At 40.1% G+C, this 21,319-nt stretch overlaps 1 protein-coding gene across 1 annotated transcript in view; it reads left to right on the top strand.

Annotated features, from left to right (window-relative positions):
• Nucleotides 1-21,319, top strand: part of snx29 (sorting nexin 29) — a 200,577-nt gene that overhangs the window by 133,619 nt on the left and 45,639 nt on the right. Inside the window, exon 18 of the mRNA XM_051939780.1 lies at nucleotides 82-163. Coding sequence (XP_051795740.1) covers nucleotides 82-163 — 82 coding nt within the window. The remainder of the gene's footprint in view (nucleotides 1-81; nucleotides 164-21,319) is intronic.

Genomic DNA, 21,319 nt, shown 5'->3' with positions numbered 1-21,319 from the left:
TGGTGTTGCTGCTGCCAGTGATAGTGATAATGATGATGATAATGATGACAGCAGTGAGGATGGTTTGTTTGTGTCACTCAGGGCTCATCGTGCTCTCATCAATGTGTGGATCCCCTCTGTGTTCCTGCAGGGCAGAGCCGCCAACGCCTACCACGTCTATCAGGTACACTCAGTCATTTTAATGCCTCTCTGCAGAGCGCTGTCTTCTGCTTGACAGACAAAACCATATTCATATTCAGAGGACATACTGAATCAAAACTTACTTGGATGCTTGACATGCAGCATGTCGTAGTGACAAACCCTGACTAGAGGACAAAGAGTAGCGAGGTTTTTCCTAACTATAAAAATAAACAGTACCATAAAGGAATAAACAGGGCAGAAATTTTAAAGTTCATTAAAACAAAAAAAAAAGTGGGAACAAATGATTATACACTCACTCATGTTTGCATAAACAGCTCATCATCAGCAGTCTTTAGCACTGTTGTTCTCATTGTTTTGTTCTCTCAACTCTGGTCAAGTGCTCAAACAAAACACTTGGCTTTGGAAATGTTTGTTTGCTAGTTTGTCAGTCGGTCCACCACTTTAGTTCACTCTGAAATATGTGTATTTAGTTAGCAGCCAGCTTTTCATCTCTGGCCACACTGAGGTGAACATATGTGGTTGTGATTAAATTGTCTCATCGACCATCAGAAACTATTAAATGCACATTTCAAATAACTCTGCTTAAAATCAACTATCATCGTCAGGTCTAATTTTTAAAGTGTTCATTTGGTTCTTTAAAAAAAAATCTGCTGTTGGATCCAGTTGGTTGGTTTGCAGTTTAATAAATGATTTAATTAGTTTTGTTTATGGTGGAGTATGACAATTGTGGAAACACACTCAGTATTTGGAATTTACATCTGCTCTATCTCTGAACTTGGCCACAGGCTGTTTTTTCTTGGAAGCTACATTGTTTTTAGACCATTTAATTTTTGTAAATTGTTTTACTAATCCTGTCTCTGCATAAGCACCAGTCTGATTAAAAAGTACTGGCCTTTTTGTTTGCATAGAAATCTGAATGCCATACAAGATTAAAATTTAAAGACAGATAGATTAATTAAATTAAGCGGGCAAATGCTGTTGTCCTCAGCTATACGAGATGTGATCAGAATGTTCTGAGTCTGTGCTTATAAAAACAAAAAATCATACCTGTCATATAGTCACCTTGTGCAGCTTTACACTGCTCCCAGTAGTCCTGCAGTAGTTGAACTTTCTTCTGGAAGTCTGATTCTGTAAACACATCAAACACAAACGATGATGTGCTGGGTCTACTTCATACTTCATGTCACAGTTCAGTTATTTGTGCTAAAAAATCTCCCTCAGATGTGTCAGAATGTTGCAGTAGAACTCAGCACTGACGGTTCAACCATGTGGGAAGATTTTATTGTGCACAACCCTATGAACAAGCATCCTCTTAGTCGTGCTCCTGACCTGGTGCACCTTTGATCTTGGGGACTGAAGGTTCTTTTACTGTGAAAATTGCTGTTTGGTCTGTGGATCAAAGCTATAGACCCTGCTCTCATCACCAGTGATAATCCTTTACATGAATGTTGGGTTATTGAAAGATCCTTGCAGACTTGGACATGGCGCTGCTTCTGCAGATCTCTGAGAAAACGACAAATTCACGTGTCAGTGGTGATAAAAACACGTGTAACACAAGTCCTGATGTTGATCGCACAATGTCATGTGGAATCCTAACTGCTCTCACTTGTTGTGTGCACTTGACTGAGCTGCTCTCTGGTGTACGCAACAAGGTGCTAAACTTTTTGATTGCGCCTCTTAATTTGTGTTTATTGCCACTTGGAAGATGTTCCCATGCTAATATGCTAAAATAAGATAATAAGATAAAGCAAACCATACCTCCTAAACATCAGGCTGCATTTTTGTTGTAAGCATATTAAAATACTGATGTTGGCATGTAGCTCAAAGCACTACTGTGCTTCAGTCCAGCCTCATAGATCATAACTGTAAACTATAAAGCCTTTTATCACCATCCACGAAAGCTCAAATGTTTGAAACAGTCAAAGAGAAAAGGAGAATGAAGCTTCAAGCTGAGCACAAACTGAAATCTCACCTGTCTGGTTGCCATTTTCATGGTGCTACTGAAGTCATTTATGCTGTTGAGGAGAATCTAGAGGCTCAATATGTGACCTCCTTCTGCTGAGGGATAGCAAAGCTTGATCATCAGTGGATTGAAGTTAAAAAAGGCTAAGTTGAAAAGTAACGCAAGAGCAGTCTTTCTCCTGTAATGTTTTCAAGTGAGGCCAAGAACCTTCTAAAATGCCCTCATATGTTATTTGTACTCTATGCTGGTAATAGGAAAAAGTCAACGGAACAATTCTAAGTTTAGAAAGGGGTTGTCTTCACCATAAAGCTATGATCGGATTCCAAGACAAAATATTTAATACAGGAAATATTAAGTTCTGAATGACATGACGGTCTGTTTTTTAGTTTTCACTCCTTCAACCTTTCTGTGTCTTCCTTGTTGTCGATTGGTGCCTCACCAGAACTTTTCTAGACCTTTGCCGTTTCCAAAATAGTGACTGCACTTCCTCTTCCAGCCTGTACCACTTTTAAGTCTGTAATCAAGTCACCAGTGATAACAGAACAACTCCACTTAACTAAAATAGTGTTTCCTGAGCTCTATGCCACTTACTTATCTAAGTGAGGTGTGTTGGGAACTGGACTCGAGAGCGGCTTAACAAACCGAACTGCTGCTTCTTCTTGTATCTGTCAAGTTATCGAGCAAAGTAGACAACGGCAGCTCATTCCCTCAGTGACTGTTTTACTGTGTCTGTCACATTAACAAGGTGTTACACCTCAGCTCTCTCACCGCAGCCGTCCCCCGGATCCCTCGTGTGAGACTCAAACACACACACTCAGACATTCAGTCCCCTGGTTCAGCTTCAGGAGACAGACACAGACTCACGCACACACACACTGGCACACATGGATAAACACACATGCGTACAGTGGCACAGACACAAATATGATGCTCCTTGCATGAAATACACAGATACACAAGAACACAACCTGTATTATTGCAGGTTGGACACACAGAGAGGTGTGCAAGTGCAGCTACAGTGGACACACTTCTTCATGCTTCACAGAAACACTTGTGAGACAGAACAGTATGTGCACACACACACACACACACATATGCAGTGCTGTTATCTGCTGTGTTGCCAGCAGGTACAGCTGTAACGTTAGTCAGGGGAAACCATATGGGACAGGGAGAGACAGGTGACACATCCTTAGCTCGAACTGATAGCCGAGACTGACTGGCTACCAGTCTCAGCTGTGCTCAACTTATACATAATAGATGTAAATTCACAACTCAGGACTCCAGCTCAGAGCTGTCTGACAGCTTTTTTCCATTGTCCCGACGAGACAGAAGCATGACGAAGGCAAATGACATGCACTGTTTTAATTCGTCTTGTTCCCGTCACTCACAGCTTCAAACCCACCTGCACAGGGTCGGTGCTTTTTATTTAACATTATAGACACACCGTGATAAATCGATCTGTCTATCTCTCAACACATGGTGAAAATAATTTTGAATTTTCTTTTTTTTTTTTGGTCCCGGTGGTGGTAAAACACTCAGTGGGAAGCAACTGTTATTTAAATTGCAGGACAGTGTTGGGAAAGCGAGTACTTCCCTGCAGTTTGGCAACTTTTCAATTGAGCAGGGCTTGCAGGTGGGTGCTTTATAATTGTGCTCTCATAAAAGCATTCAGAGAATTCCTCATTGACTTTGGTTGCACTAACACTGGAGTCCTGAGTTGCCAACTGGCCTCAGTTTGAGCCTTTCATGTGTCAGCAAACAATGAAATAAATCAATGTCTTCTTGAAGATTGGTAGGTTTTTTTTTTTAACCAGAGGAAATCCCACAGTTTCTCAAATGAACTAAGCATAGAAATAGTTAGCACAAAACTGTGTGGTGTACGCTGGCATATGCAGATATCCGTCAGGCTTTGGGCATTAATGAGTGTCCACCTGCAATTGCAGTTTTGTGGATGGACTCCAGCATCGAAGCAGAATATTTTCCATGTGTTGTGCTGATTTAGCCTAATTTCTTTCTCAAAAATGGTCTCTGAGAGACTACTGTCCAGCCCTGGAGCTGATATAAAGCACAGCCCATCTGGTGTATTGGATACTTCCCTTCCCAGAGCTATATTCGTCTAATGGCTCCCTGTGGAAGCAGCTTTTGTTCTTAGACAGGCTAATGGATGGCCAAGGTTACTGGAGTCATTGTTGTTAAGGTGAGGTTGTTGTGGTGATTGAACAGTGAGCCAACATTCTTAAAGACCTGAGAGTATCATGAGGAGAGGGCACGGGTCCCTTTAAAATACCCCTAAGCGAGTGCCTGGCTTTTTTTCCCTCAGTCTTTTTCTCACTGTCCCACACATGCGTATGCCTGCAAAATTGAACCAATGATGAGAGCAATGAGCCATAGCCAAAGCTAGGGAGGGTTTTTGGGAGGCTCTGAGTGTGAATGGGATTTCAGAAGCTGCAGCTGAAGTTAGGTCACAGCAACCTTGTGGTAGAAAATAAGCACGCTAACAGCTCTACGCTGCTGCTAAGCCCATCCAGAGAGGAGGAAAGGCTGATCTACCCACCGCCTCTCACTCTGTGTCCCTAAATGTCTGCTTCTTGCTGCCCTCTTTTCTTTCTTCCCTGCTTCATCCCTGTTTTTCTCTGCCCATCTTTTCAGCTTCCCTATCCGTCTCCCTCCCCCTGCCAGATTGCATGGCATTATGGTGGGGGTAAGACTGCTTGTATTCCGTTTTCAGTCTTTGCATTTCGTCAGAGCCACTTTCCTTTGCAAGCTTTTCTGAAATGACTTCCATCTAAAGCGTGGTAAGGTCTGTGGATGGATGACGAGAGACAGAAAAAGATGAAGAGAGAGAGAGAGAGACTGATGGATTTGCTCCATTATAAGTAGGGTTCTACTCTTTGTGGCACACTGTGCCTCTGGGCCTTCATCCCTCGTTCTCTCCAGCCCTTTCAGTGCCTCTTTTCCTCTTCTGAACTCATAATGAGAGAATTATACCGGTCGTGGCAAATCAGTGTCTTCGTCCCACACAATACCAACAATTGAGGCTATTAAGAGAGGAAAGGAGGAAGCATCATTTGCACACCGTCAGTGAACACAAGGAGTCATTTGGCGTGTGCAGGAGTGTCTGTGTTTTCATTACCTGTGTATTTCAGGCCAACATTGTGCTGTGAAAAGAACACCAGTCAGAGGCTGATGAGAAACTCTTTTCCAAAGAAATTACATGCTGGCTGGTCGTGTGCTATTGGGATGTTTTGCAGTTGTGCTTGCAACAAGCTAGTCTGCAGAATCTAATATATAGATGAAATAGGGTCTTTGGGAAAAAGAGATGAAGACAGGAACAAAAGTAGTGATGGCCATGTTAGTCAGCTGATCCAATGCTTGTGTCCAGACTTAAGGTGATTCTCTGACTTTTGCTCCAGTATCACTATGAATGTGACATTTGCAATTTGAGTGAAATACTTAAGTAATAATTAGATGACTTGTGGTTAGTACTGGGGCTCTTGCTGATGCAGATTTTCAGGGAGTATTATGTACATACATCAAGAGAATGCAAGGGAGAGTGCAAAGCAGTAATCAAAGCAAAGGGTGGCTATTTTGAAGAATCTAAAATATAAAACATGTTTTGACTTATGTCACAGCTTTTTCTTTACTACATAGTTTTGATGCTTTCATTGAGGATCTACAATGTGCTACATGTTCTGCTACTTGTGCTCCAGACCATGCTGAGAGGATTTTGAACAATGGAGACAGGGTTGCTGTACTTGACACTTTTTTAAAATCATGCAATTATTAAAAAAAAAAAAAAGACACTTTCACATGTGCTGGACAGCATATTCACTGATTCTGACATATCTCTGACAGGCCAACTGCCAATATATCAGTCAGGCTTTTTACGTATTCATATCTCAATGTCAAAATTTAAATTTGTCCTATAATCTGGATCTGTCACCAAATATTTGCAAAAGTAATGACTCTCCTTCATTTCTGTTGAAATCAAGAACTTTGTGGAGTTGGCACTGGTTGCTTGGTAACTGATCTTGACCAAGAAATTTTCTCTCACATAACACCCCATGATTTTTAAAATTCTGTGTCTGTATGGATTAAAGAAATTAGATATACCATATTAGCTTCTGAGATTTAAAGGCTTTGTTTTAGTTCTGGAGCCACGCTAGCTGTTCCCTGTCTTTGTGCTAAGCTAAGCTAACCAGCTGCTGTCTATAGCTTAACATTTTAACAATAGATTTGAAAGAAAATCATCAATATCAATCATCTTGTCTAACTGTCCACCAGAAATAAGTGCATTCTTATTTAAAGCCTCAAACTACTTCATTAAGCTTAATCTTTTGGACCTTCCATGCAATGTAAATATCAGTACCTGTATCTTTTAATGAAATCGTTAACCGTCTCTTTTGGAGAGTTAACAGTAAAGGCTTACATAAGTCCTTTATATGTGCTGTTCTTAATGCAGTACCACACACACGTGATCAGAGATGATGTTTTGGAAAAACCAAATGCATTGCATTGTCTAGCACATTCTGACCATCATAACTTGATGTATTCTGTCTGTGTCACACAGTCAGTAAGAGTTGTGGGCTTCAGCTGATGCAACGTGATGCTAGGTAACAGAGATGTGTCATCTTCTGCATCCTCTAATGGTTAGTTATCCTCCAGCAAAGGCTTTACCAAGTTTTTATCATGGCCAAGTGTGACAGGAGTGAAGCTGGGTTTTACTTAAGTATAGTCACTCTTGCTCGGTCTTTGTTCATATGCACGAAAAATATTGGAGCCTTGAACCAAGAGTCATGCTATTTAGTCATATAAGTATTTCCTAATTTTCTTGTCAGCCACTCTGAGGTACACCTGCTGAGAAACTCACTGCTGTGCTGTTGTCTGATGGGAGCTTTCAGGTCGTTGATTATTAGGTGTCGTGCCTGTGCTGGAGAGCAGTAGGTGGTATATACTCTTTGTGTGACAGCTAACACAGTGGAGTTATGATAAAGTTTTGTTTGCTAACAATGTCGAGACAAATATAATTGCCATCACTTGCCAACTTTTCTGTAGTCACGCACTCTGATGGGCTTTTTTGGGGGATATTTTACAAGTTGCTTGTAGTGTGAACTCCTGATAAATGCAGATGCCAAACTGAGACATTTCTAACCAAAACTGCAAAAAACATCACATCACACCTCACTTCGCACCAGTCGAATGAAAAAAAAACTGGCATGCAGAGATTTAAAAGGCCTGATTATTAACTGCTGATCCCTTTCGAAGACACACACACACACACACACACACACACACACACACACACACACACACACACACACACACACACACACACACACACACACACACACACACACACACACACACACACACACACTGCTAGCATGTCAGTGATGTTAGAGTTGCATGACATGAAAAAGTTTCACCTTTAACCTTCTTTATTTCTTTTTCATAGCTCCTTTGGACTGTTTGGTGAGTTTTTTATTAGCTTCGGTTCAATCAATTGTTTATTAGTTCAATATGGTGTATTATACATTACTTGTTTATACACTGATGTACAGTCCAATCTTTCCTGGATAGCAAGCATTACAAATGGACTGTGGCCCTCTCTGGTAGTGCGGTGGGTCTGTATGAAGCCATGAGGAACATTAATGTAATAGTGACCTATGTCTGAATGACAGATTGATATGGCACCAATGTTACGTATCGCATATCTAAAAATGGCTGATGTCTCAGCTGGCGATGGAGATAAATGTTATTTAGGAGTTTTGGCCCAACAAACTCGCTGTGTTTACTGCCCATTTTGTGGCTTTAGCCCCTCATCATCGTCCATTTCTCTGTCTCTCTCCTCCTCCTCTATTGCTCTCCTTTGCTTTATTATCTGTCTCTTGTTCTTTTTGTTTTTATCAATCAGCCTTTTCTTTTTGTTTTTACTCTCTCATTTGCTCTCTCCTTGCCCTCTACCTCACTCTTTTTTTTAAAATCAATATTCACCCGATAAGTGTCTGTTCTTAGGCAGGCTGTGAGGGTGGTGTTGGCCCTGATGATGAGCTCCAAGGCAAAATGGGTGGCGCCCTCCCACCTCCACAGCGGTTTGACAACAATAATGCATCACAAATTTAACCTCACACCACTTCCCAGACAAGACAAAGACTAACATGTGGATAAAATAAGGGGGGAAAAAAGCTCAAATCTGTATTTACTTACACATCCATCTGTGAATGCACATGTAAACACAAACACCATGCATGAACCAAGATCGTGAGTAAAACAGTGTAAATTGAATGTATTACGCTAAACAAATGGGAGCATAGCAGTGTTGAGAACTAGCACTTCTGCCCTACAACTCACTGGCTGTTTTACATATGCTGTACATTTAATAGATATATGTGCATATATCCCAAATGAGCAGTTCCCTTTGATCAGCAAAAAGCTGAGCCTATAATTTTAACACAAAGTCAGATACTGGCTGCAAACTTTCCACTGTTTTAATTATGCTAATGAGACTGAATAATGTGTACTGTAACTCTTTTTCTCTCTTATTTGTTTCCCTTCTCTGTCCCTCACTTTTTTGTTCCATCCCCATTAAACTGCTTTAGAGTTAAGAGATGCTATAGGTAAAAAAAAAAAAACAGGAGCAAACGTGTCCTCTGCATTTTTCAAAAGTGCACATGTATTATGTATTCTGTGTATGCTTGTCTCCATGAATAGTACAGTACCTTTAACTGTAGCTGTTTGTGTACTCTGAGTGATCGAGGGTCCCAATTAATAGCAGTTACATAAACCATCTTTGGCTGTCCCTGTGCCTCCCAAAGCCTTTAATATGCACCATATGAAACCACATAAATCAGCCACTCAATGAATAATTGAGACGTCCTCGCTGACACTCTTTTAGATGTGTGCACCGCTGCCTGCAATGGTCTGTCATCCCATAGAGAAAAGCAATGTGGGAAATGTGTTAGCACATTTAATTTCTCTGTTATTGGCCATTGGACATAGCTGGGTTAACTTGGGAGACTTGTGACTGCCGAGGCAGTAAGCTTTACATCCACACCCGCTCAGTGTGAGTCGCTCTGATTAGCCAGAGGCTTAAACCGCATGGTGCTGGGCTGTTTGAGCTATGCAGATGAGATAATGCATCCATATGGATTAATGTGAACTTTAAGTGTGTGCGGGTAGCTGTGCGCATGTGCTGGTGTTGCATTCAAAGACGGATAGATGCCCTGTTTATAAATGTGGGTAATGCTGATCATGATCTGGTGCGATTTTCTTTTTTTCCAATGTCTGTGTGTTGCAATGCACCTCCTCAAATTTGTGTGTGTGTGTGTGGACGCGCATGTCAGTGATTATGGTTATGATAATGGCTGGTTGGTGACAGAGGGAGATAACTATTATGTTGATGATTGTAATGATGAATGTTTTACAAAGATGATGACGATAATTACAATCGTTGTCTTGGTCCTATATCCATCAGTCATAGATTAAATACCCTCAGGAAGGCACAGAGGCTGCTTTTGCTGCTGCACACGCCGGCACCGGCGCCTCATCAACTTCAGCGTCAGTGTAATTTACATTACATTTCCATTTTAGGCACTTAAGTCAGTGCTCTTATCCAGAGCGATTCACAATGGGGAGGTTGAGATTTAGTGCCTTGTTCAATGGTACTTAAAACAAAACACATTGCTATTGATGGACGTGTGTGTTGACAGTAACAGGGCCTAAAGCTACAACCTTTTGTCTTGAGGGGAAGGACTCAAACACCGGTATGTTACATTACAATATAATCCAACTGCAGTAAATAGTTTCTTCCTATAATTAATGGGTTATTTTAATTGCATGACATGTAATTGTATTTTACATGAAGTTATTATTGTTATTATTATTATTATTATTAATATTATTGTAATATCTGGTCAAAATGTATTTAAGATGACCAGTAACTCCTCTGAAAATATCTTTCCTGTAGTCTGAATGTGAAAATTGTCTTCGTACACAGTTTGTCCTGAGATTGGTGACCTGTTCAGAGTGTATGATGCCTTTTACCCACCGTAAGCTGAATTTGACTTCAGCCCTCTCCAAACCTGCAGTTCATTTAGAATTTAGTGTCATTTATAAGAATGATTTTCAGAATGTTACACAAACCCTTTAATAGAACATCAGACAGTCTCAGACACTCACTGTTTTCAGTTTTCTCAGCCCATGTAGTCTTCATTGTCCTCTTTCAACATTTTGCATAGATTCTTTTGAAACGTGGAGTTTTCTTTTTAGAAGAACGCCGAATAATCCTTTTCTTATAACAAGAAAAGTTCTTTGTAGCAAATTAAGATAATGTGAAAAATATCAATTTATAATGTGAAATGCTTTTCTTTAAAACAGTTCTTCATCCCATTGCTGTAACTGAGAAACTTCAATATTGAAATAAGTTTGAATCATTTTAAAGCTGGAATGTGTTATTTTCACATGTAAATGAACATCTATTTCATTTTTACCAAAGGATTCACACAATCCTGATTGATCCTAACAGTGCCAGACAAATCACATATTTCACAGTAGACCGGAGTTTTAAAACTGCTTCCTGTGTCCACGATCCAGTGCTGGTGCACCCGCAGCGATGCACTTTACCTGAACCAGCAATGATTTATTTGCCAGAGCTCAAGAGGGGAGCAACTGTAGTGGCAGAGACTGAGTAGACCAGCAGCTGGGAGTAGGGTGGAAAAAGAAAAGTTTGATACTCTAGATATAAAAGAAACTTTACATTCAGAAGACGGGTTGCAGTCTAATAAAGATACGTCAACAGTGTTAGTGTAGTTAGTCTCATTGCCAAAAGGCAGAGACAAAAGTTACATACTGCAGGGTTCAATGGTTTTAAGGCAGAATTATCACGAAATAAACTTTGAAAAAACAGAAAATATGTTTTTGCTTAATTAAAAAAAAACTTTTTGTATATTTGCCAGTATGAGGTGATACGCAATGATAAGCCAAGACATTATGACCACTATTATGGCAGATTAACACTGTGCCTTGTTGCAACAGTGTTAAATGAAAAGGACATAACGATATGACTGGACCAAAGTGTGCTCTGTGGTGTCTCCGACGCTAAAACAGCCTATAATTTGGAGTAATGGTGTCTGATTCAAAGGATTTTTGCAGTTGAGGTATTTTCCTAAAGCTGCAGTCTGTTTCATCATACCACACCTTTTCTTTTTCTGTTCCTTTGTCTGGTTTTAACCCTTTTTAACACAGTGAAACCGGACTTATCTAGAAAGGCAGTCAGAGCTAAAGTCCTGCTGTGACACTTCATCAGTAACCTGCCTTCCATTTAAAACTTCAAAGGTTTGTCTTTAGCAGGTGGAAATGGGATGTGAGAAGGGGCAACGGGATCTGTGGATGGTAGAATCAGGATTTGAATGGTGATGTCCCTTGAACGAAGTCGGGAGGGATTGTGAGGATCTCTGCTTTAGCCTCCAGACTTGTGATTAGATCTTGAGACTGAACATAATTTGTCAGTCTGCTTCACCTCCCCTCTCTGTTCATCTCTCCATGCTCCTTCTCCCTTGTTACTGTCAATTTATATTTACTCGTTTTGTTTGTCTCGCTAATTGTCTGCCTTTCCCTCTCATGCTTCATTTTCCTCATCACTCCACGCTCCCCTCCCTTCTTTCCCATTCAGCTCTGCTCAACGTTCTTCACTCCCCACCCTTGCCCTCAATCATTTGCTCATTTGCTTCCTTACTACGCTCAGAAGCACTTCTCAGGACCTGCCAGTGACTCATTCGCTCACATGAATGAGGGAAGTGGAGAAAGAGTGTCCTACCGTGACTGAGTTTTTTTGTCAAGTGTTTGAGAAGGGGCACACAAAGAGAAGGAGTGGGAGGGAGGGAGCTGACAGGAGAAAGGGAGTGGGAGATAAAGAGAACAGCAACTGTGATAAAAGTCGCAGATAAGTGCTGCAACTTGTCGTGCTTTCCTCCCGCTGCGGCGCCAGACAGTTTTTCCAAGGTAGCCTCAAACTTAGACGTCGAGTGTTCATATCTGGTTACCACCTGCCGCTCTTTAAGAACTTGTGCTGAGTCCTCAAGTGATCAAAAGCTTATGGTGTCGCAGTATTGATGGCTGCTCTGTAAGAGGATGACGTGAGGCGGGTATGGAGAAAAGAAAGAGTTTTTCTCATAGGCTTTTAGAGCTTTATTGTACATTGGGGGGAATTCGATATTTGTCCAGCATGATCAATGAGCATTTAACCTCCTGACGTTTTATGTCTGAGTATGTACTTACCACCAGTGGTCAGACCTTTTAACAGACCAAAGTGTATGTGTTTCTGCTTTTCTATGGATTAGGCAGCATAAAATGAAGAAAAGACTTTGTATGTAAGTATAGGTCAGCTTGCTTTACACGTTCATTGTTAGTTTCAGCTTCAATTGAATTTCGTCTTGTATGAGTGCATTTCTCTTTGTGTATTGTCTATTTTTAACTGTTTCAAAAGATCCCAAAAAATCTGCAGTGTGACCACAGACGTTCTGAGATTTCGGTCTTGGTTCATGCTATTTTAAAGCTGCTACGATCTTACTTTTTATATCAACAATGAATTACATGAATACTTGTGAAAAGAGTCATTCATGATATTAAATCCTGTTCTCTCACCTCTACAGAACTTTGTAGCAACTTTAACTTTATTGTTGTTCCTGAATGACCAACAGCTTTATCATTTTTATTCACTTTCACCTTTCTTAGAATGTTGTTTTCAGCAGATGTTTTCTGCTAGAGCCTCTAGAAATCCACTGTATGTATCTAGCACCAGGCAGCAGACGATGTAAATGCTCAATGTCTCTTGGATGTGTGAACAGGAAACGAGTTCAACAACTCCATATTAACTTTAAAGGTGATGATATTACAGAATTGTGTTTACAACTTGTTTCTTCTTCCACAAAAGGTCAAAAAGTCAGATTTTGAGCATTTAAAGTGTAACTTTATGCCCACCTGTAAGCATAACCTGCTTCATTATTTTGAAAAATACTAAAAAAAAAAGAAAAGAAAAAATGCCAAGTCGCTGAGAGGGGAGCCATGGGTGGATGTGTGAGACAGGAATCTGCCACATCTATGCTTCAGAGAGCTCTTTTGAGTTAGGGAACTTTTCCCCTTCAGAACCCCTTTATGTGGTGAAGACCCTGGTGGTCCTGAGCTGTATCGGCTAGAATCACTGGCTTCAGCCTGAAGCCGGATATGTGAGAGCTGAGGAAATGCAAATGCAAGAGAGGATGGCAACAGTCTGTAAGAGGTCGTATTAGGTTAGGTAGAAGTAGGGTACAATGAAGGTCTGAAGGAAAAGAAAGCAGTGTGCCTCTGTGGCCTCGAAAGCTCAAGTCTGAAACATTGCTGCAGAGCTTAAAAATACTAAGCAGAGAGTTAGCAAAAAATAGTGTGAATGATGAGTCTCGATTAGCATACCTTTGAAAGTGTTTCAGAGTCCCACTCAAGGGTGGAGCCTGACGGGTAAATGTAATGATGTAAGTCATAGCCCATAATTGACTCTGTCAGCACTGGCATTGCAAAGTTCAGAATTTTTTAAAACATACATGTTAAGCCATTTTCAAGCTATTCTAAAAGGTTTTTTTACTGACTTAGTTAAAGTGTCAATACTAATCATATTGTTTACAGCTCAAATCACATGTTTGAGGGTGCAGACGATCTGCAGTTAGGCCACAGACAATTTCACTTTCTTGTAGCTCAATTAGTAAAGATATGTTAGTTCAAGAATGCACAACTGCTTCAACTCTGTTCTGCATGTAAATTTTACAAATTATGCATTAAATGGTGTTTGTCACTGGAACTGAAAAACTGTAATTTATTTTCTTCATTTTTTCGTCTCTTGAAATAACAGCCTCATTCTCGTGTGTTCTGCTAGCCAGCACTACTCTATTCAATAAAACTCAGTTTCAACAAAACTCTATTTTTCAAAAGCACCAACATGCACTTAGGCATTGGTAGCAGAAGGAGTGCTATTTGCTCATTTGCTTTTCACAGCGATGTGACATTTTCTTTAATTCAAACAGTGAAACAGAAAAGCTGAACCGTTTAACAATAGGCCACTTTCACGTTAAAGAGATGTTTCAAACAGAGTTGTAGGAGAGAGTCAGTTGGTAAAACGAGTGGAAAACTCCCTCCTGTATGCTCTTTTTCATTTCAGTTATTACATTTTAATGAGAAGAACCCTACTTGAAACAGCAGCTGCTGCCTTTGTCACATTTTACAGACTAATGGAAGCACCACAAATTTGAATTACTGATGTGTGCACTAAACCTGACCAATTCTATGAACATTTTCAAAATAGAGATGGCTTGCATATTATAGTATTAGTAATCTGCTTCTGTGAGTAGTAAATACCTTCATGTAACTTCTAATCTGAGAAGCTGTCTGTGGCTCAGTCTCCTCACTGTAGAGGAGCAAGTCAAGGCTAAAGTAATTGGTGAGGCCGGTTTGTGAGTCTTTTTCTTCTGTATTTTAAGAGCTCACCTCTACCTCATAAACCTCCAGCAGATGCAGTGTGTAGGACACCCAGAGGTGAATGCCTTTATTTTATCAGCAAAACTATATATCTGAGCATTTGTCGGTAGATGGTGAATATCTGTAGGTGTCTTATATTCCCTGCAGCCCGACTGAATCCATGAATCAAAAACAGTTGTCTGTTGGTGTTTGGTGGAGCAGCTTTTGTCGCTTCAACAACAGAGGAGTTTGGATTATCCACCCATTTTATCATACCGCCGTAGTCATCTTCAAAATTGTTTTGCTTTTTGATTCCTATGTGGACTCATTCAATCATTCATCAGTCGCTCAATCAGGCCGTAAATTTCTACATTTAATCATTCGTTTGTCTTATTTAAAATCAAATACGCTCATCAAAGCAGTCCTTTGTTTATTTTCCATCCACATGCCTCCATCCTCTCATCCTCTTCACTCCTTTCCTCACCCTTCTGCCTATTTTCTTCTTTACTTCCATGCAGGTTCAACAGTAGTTGCCCCTTGTCTCGAATGTCTTTACTTCCTCCCCCTCTTCCTCCTCCTCCTCCTCCTCCTCCTCCTCCTCCTCCTCCTCCTCTTCTTCCTCTCCACTTTCCCAACAACGCTCATCCACCTCCTCCTTGTTTCGTCCTCATCTGCATCCACTGACTCCTCACGGTGTCTAATTCTGTAGGATGTCAGGAACAGCAGCACTCTAAAATAAAACACCATGGCTACATTCAAGATAATAATCAGACCTTCTCTATCTTCTGCGTGGCCTTGTGTTTTTCTTCTCACTTTCTCCTACTCTTTTAGAGTTTCTCCGAGTCTACCTATTTATATGAATTCTGTTTCTTTAATAATAATTGTTATATAAATACCACATTTCTGAACAGTGTTATGAAATGTTTCACTAAAAAAACAAGATTTACAAAAATTATAACCACACTGTGCAGCTCAGTGGAGAATGAGGCCAAGGGACATGAGTACAGCAGAAGTAAGAGAAATAAATATGGATATAAAAATAGAAATACTAATATGTCACACAGTTTCAAGAGCTTTCACAATGACAAAGGGCTAAGAAAGTAGCAAGAGACTTAATGTGTCTGAGTTTAGCAGACAGAGTTTTATAGTGCGGAGGTCCCAATACCAAAAGCCGAATGAAGCTTTTGTCAAAAATATGACCTGGGAATGACTACAGAGCTCAGCAATCAAGAGGGAAACGACCTGGTCAAAAAATATTTAGAAAGGGTATTTAAGACCTTAATTGTAAGCAGGAAAGTTTTTAAAAAGTTTCCTGCTTACAATTAAGGTCAGCAGGAAACTTGGCCAGGTTTCCAAATTTTAACAGATATACATAAGATTAAAAAAGTTGCAAATAAAATGTGAATTACTTCATTTCCATCCAAAACTGTTAGCAAATATTAAGAATCAAACGGTTGGTGGAGCTTATTTCCCAATTAGGCTGCATTTATCCACTGTAAAAGAAGGGATCTCAGTGGGAAAAAATGTGGAAATGTGATGAAATTTTGAGATTGCTACTTGTTTCGTGGGTTCATTTAAAATTTTTAGTGTTCTTGTGACATCACACCCATCTCACTTTATTTTGATCCCCCTAGTGGAGTGAAGAGCCTAAAGCACTTTGATTTTTTTTTAATACATCAACTATCAACTTGGTGGGACTATCAGGTAGTGCTAAATGTTTGCTTGCTAACATGCTCACCATATCAATGAAAACCTGCTTTTGTTTAGTTGTAACAGGACTTCAGAATATATTCCAGATTGTGTTGTAATCTGTCTAATTGTTTTGAGAAATTTCACTCCAAACCATAAATGCCAACTTCATGGGGTGCTAGTACGTAGAAAAGGTGAGGAGATCGCCAAAGTCAGTAGCAGTCATCCTCTGGGGGCCATGCATGTCTGTACAAACTGAATTGCAATCCATCCAGTGGTTGTTGAGATATTTTAGTGTAGGTGAGTTTATAGACACACTGGCAATGCCATCTGTATAACCCTGATGCTAGCATGCTAAAAATAGTGTTTCTTGTCTGGGTGGTCAAAAGGCACATTCATGCATTTCCTTTCTTGATGGCCTTTTACTACTGTAAACCCACTCAAAACCTCCAAATGGATTCTGTTTTCTGCTTAATTGGGGGAATGGTTCAGCCTACAATGATCTGTGAGGAGGGAGGATTGATGACGTGAGGCTCTGCTGCCTTTGCTTTGGTTTGAGGTGGTTCACTGTCTGCCTTTGATCAGTCATTCTCTCTTAGCTACACAAATGCACTGATCAGCCACAACATTTAAACCTCTGACAGGTGAAGTGAATGACTGATCATTTCATGTGTCATTCATGTGGATGTTACTTTAACACGTACTACCCACCTCAGCATTGTTGCAGACCAACCACCTACCAGTACTCCCTAACGCCACAAAAACTGCTCAGCAACAGTTCAAGGAAGTCAAAGGCAAAACATCTGATCAGAGATCTGTCCCTGTGGATGCCCTATCCTCCACCAGAAGAACTCAAAGGATCCACAGCTAATATCCAGATGCCACAGGTCACCACAGAGGCCTCCTACCTATTGTATAATGATTCAGGGCATTTTTGGCGGCCTGAGGGGAAGCTACATAATATAAGGCTTAAGCTTAAGTGTTATGTCTGATCGATGTATACTCACACCTTTACTGACAGTCTACATGTGTCCCTCTCCAATTGTTACAGCAGTGGTTTTAGGGAATTTCTTTAAATTCAGACGTTCACTTGGACTGAACAAATATTAGATATTGACGTCCAAAGATCACTTTAGCCTCTGAAAAAATGCTGTGACTATAACTCCAGAATTCATACAGTAGCAATGACAAAATTTCACAAATGTCTAATTGGATGAAATGATAAAAGGATGATATTTAATCTCCTAAAAAAGTAAAACGTCAAATCTGGACAGACGTGGATGCAAACATGACACATAAAATCGCAAGATGGCAATTCTGGTTTTATGTTTTTTGGGTTCTTTTTGCTCGAATCATCACCTTGTAGATTGCAGCTGCTAATTTGTATCTTCAGTGATCTGCAGTACAATTTCTTCCTCCAATAATTTGCTGTAGGTTTTTTTGAGTCTTTTATTTCTTGCTTGCTTTTCTTTATCGTCCTTGAAAGATCCTCAAACTGTTAACTTTCAATAAGCCAGAACATGCTGGAACCCATCAGAAGCAGATGGATTCTGATTCATTGTGTGAGTTACAGACGTCACTGTGACATACTAATGTAGAACTCTTGCACTGCCTGCAAACACCAGTCTATTATGGTGATATCATATAATGGTCAAAGGAGACATCAGCCATTTTGTGCCTGGCAGTTGCATATTGTTCCAACTGTGAAGTGAGGAAAAGGGCACTCTGTATGGGACCCCTGCGGTGCTGGAAATGGGTTTGCACACAGCTTTCACCACAGTCAGAACTCCTACAGTTATCCTGCTTGTCAAATCCAGGAACAACAGACCAAGGTCTTCTTGGAGAGGTGCAGCAGAGAGAGAGACATCATTATCATCTGCGCTTTCTGCATCTCTCAGCTGTGGCTCACAAATTTCTCCCATCTCAACCTGCTCGCTGGAATACCCTCAGGCTAAAGATCCAGTTAAATGTCAAGCAAAGAAAAAGCTGCAATTATCTGTTCACAGACTTCCAGTTTCAGATCTTTATTTCTGAAGTTATTCCACACTGTGCATGGACCCGTTTCCCCCAGAAAGCAGTCGTGCTGTGTGTGCTACCCTGGATAAAGCTGCAGTTATGTGCTGCGTGCAGTTTGTATATTCGAAGTGCTGAAATTTCCACATTTTGTACATTTAGTAACTTTGAATGATGCGTCATTGTAGCTGTGTGTTTGCGGACTGAAACCTCAGAACAGCTTACAGTCACTGAAGTGTCTGCTAATGGAGATCCTAATGAATAAATAAAAGCACCTGCTGGCCCTTTAACATCGAAGCAGGCTGGGAAAACAGAGAGAGCTACAGCTTTTATTATAGTGTCACTATCCGAGCGTGGTTAATGTGATTTGATAACTGTCATCTGATATTCATTGTTGAAATGAATTATCACTAAGTTGAAGGAGAAGTACAGAAGATAGCACATACTCACAGCGGGGGATCTGATTTAGTTATTTTTCTCCCCATTCATTTGCACGTTTTTGTTCCACTGTCCTCTCTAGGTTTCTTAGAATTTCTGTTTGCTGATGCTGTGTGTCCTTCTTCTGCTCAGTGTTGCTGTGCTGGAAAATGTCATCAGCCGATCTATAGGGATTAGCCGTTGAAATGAGCGTCTAAGAAACAGGTATTCACTTGGGAGATAAATTTCTGCTATTTTTGCAGTATTCACAAGTGATCAGACCTGTCAGCGAGTACAGTTTGATAGTATATTTGCCTTTTCCTGCAACATTTATTTCGCACATTTAGGCGTCTTTTTCCAGCCTAAGTTCAATAGTTCAGTAATTGTTAAGATGATTCTCTCACTCTGACTACTACCTTGTCCCTTTTCTTGATTGTCACATGTCCCTTTCTCTGTTCCACTGCTTTGATGAGATTTTTTTTTATTATTTAAAAAGTAGGGATGCATGATGACATTTTTCTTTTTTTCTCCAGTACATTTCACAAGCAGTATGTTTTACATCAAATGCAGAGTCATGCCTGCCTCCAAATGGCCATTTTGAGCCCAGATTAACATATGCACATGTTAATTCCACTACAAGAGCGACCTGGTGTTCTGTGCAATTAGGTGGAGAAAAATATGCATCTGCAATGGAACAAAATGAGCTACAAATAATCTGCACATCGGATATCAGTAAAAATCCTCTGTTCCTGCATCCCTACTACTAAAAAGTGTCATCTGTCCGCTGGTTCCTGACAGAAGGATTTGAATCTCTGCAGTGTTCAGTTCCTCCTGGTACTCTTTTGTGCATGACACTTTCCCACAGATGGAGCAAAACTTATAAGGCAGCTTATGGGTGTTAATTATGCATGCAAGTGCACCTACTCATGAACAGGTGGCCTTCATCAAAATTAAAATGAGCAAGTTTGTGCAGTTGATGTAATGTTTGATGGAATGAGAAATCAATTGTGCAGGCAGACAGACCTTTGTGTACATACATCAGTCTAAGCAGACAAAACACAGTTACATGTAGTGCTATTATTAAGAAACAGCCCTTCAATGTTCTTTTTGACTTTTCACTTCGTTAAAATGTGGCCAAAAGCTGAATACAATGAGTGGACCCGAGTTAATAGAATCAATTTTGTCCAAAATGGTATATGAAAGAAATAAATTATAGCACTTTATACGCCGCAAGCCAAAGGTGGATCTTCCTTTTTATGTTCACTTACTGAGGTCCAGTTTTCATCAAACGTATTTTTATGCTTTCTCAGATATTCTTATAAGCTATTTAAATACTGACAATAGGACTGTGTCCATCACAGTTGAGCTTTCAACAGCAGCCAAAACCCATCAACCCTTTTCCACAAGGTTCCTCTGAACCATCATTAAAGGCCCCGTCCCTGTTTGAAGACGGGTGTTATTGGAGATATCAAAGCCCCAGCGCTTACATATTAGAAAATGTATTGTGAATGTCGCCAAGATTTTTGTCAGAGATAATGATAGAGTATTTGTGATTAGTGGAGGGGAGGGAGCTGGTAGCTGTGTGCAGAGGCTAATGCGTTGCCATAAATAAGTATGCCAATGAGACGGTGTAAAGTGGATTAAGCTTGCTGTGCTAACACTGCCATATGTGAGCAGCCATTTGATGTCTGAAACTACAGACACTACAGGACTGAATCTAACATCTTATCTTTGCTAATGCAGCTCTCGTATTCAGACCCAGTAGACTACATGTGGCTATATAATATGTAGCACACAGAGACATATGCACCCACTTGGGTCCGGTCTTTGAAACAGACTGTACAGTGTTTTCATTATGGATTATGCAGAGAAATGATAAGGATGATTTGTTTGTTTTTCAATCATGAAACATTTTACTCTGAGAAATGCCACATAAATGGAAAAAACTATTATTGTTCGGTCTATGAAAAGTGGAATTCCATCACACTGTATCAGTTTGTCTCCAAAGCTTCAACACCCAGCTACTTGTCATGCCAGTCAGGGCTTCATCATCAGTGAGGCATTTCTGCAGACCATATGGAATATTTAAAAGCACAGACCTTTCATGATGGACAATAATATATGGAATACATTATGAGATGTCTAACCCCTGTGTTAATGCTGCTGTAATTGCTCATTGCAGGCTTCACTTTGACTTTGACATGCTTGTTCTTAAAATGATGAAGTGACTGAGGCGTGCAGCAAGTGTGGAAATTTCCAATGTTTTTGTTCGTTTCTGTTGGAGCTTGTGAAGGTGATTGAATGTACTTATTTTTAACATGCGTGTGTAATTTATCTTGTATATATGATGTGTGAATTAGAAATACAAATTAAAATTAAATATGAACAGTCCGTCCACCTGTAAATAGCATAGAATGTATATGAAAGATAAATATAGCCTCTGGGTCTGAAAAGTGTTGACAGCATGGAAGTGCCTGCATTTATTCTCACAGCCAGCAGGGGGCGACTCATCTGACTGTAAAAATGTCCAACTGTATAGAAACCTCGGAGAAAAAAAACCCAGTAATCATTTTCCTAATGAGTTTATGATCTAAATCACTTGTTTCAACACCTTTT

This window comes from Acanthochromis polyacanthus, chromosome 19, assembly GCF_021347895.1.
Source record: "Acanthochromis polyacanthus isolate Apoly-LR-REF ecotype Palm Island chromosome 19, KAUST_Apoly_ChrSc, whole genome shotgun sequence".
NCBI classification, from domain to species: Eukaryota; Metazoa; Chordata; class Actinopteri; family Pomacentridae; genus Acanthochromis; species Acanthochromis polyacanthus.
Note: the sequence above shows the minus strand (reverse complement) of the source record. Positions and strands in the feature narration are given on the sequence as shown.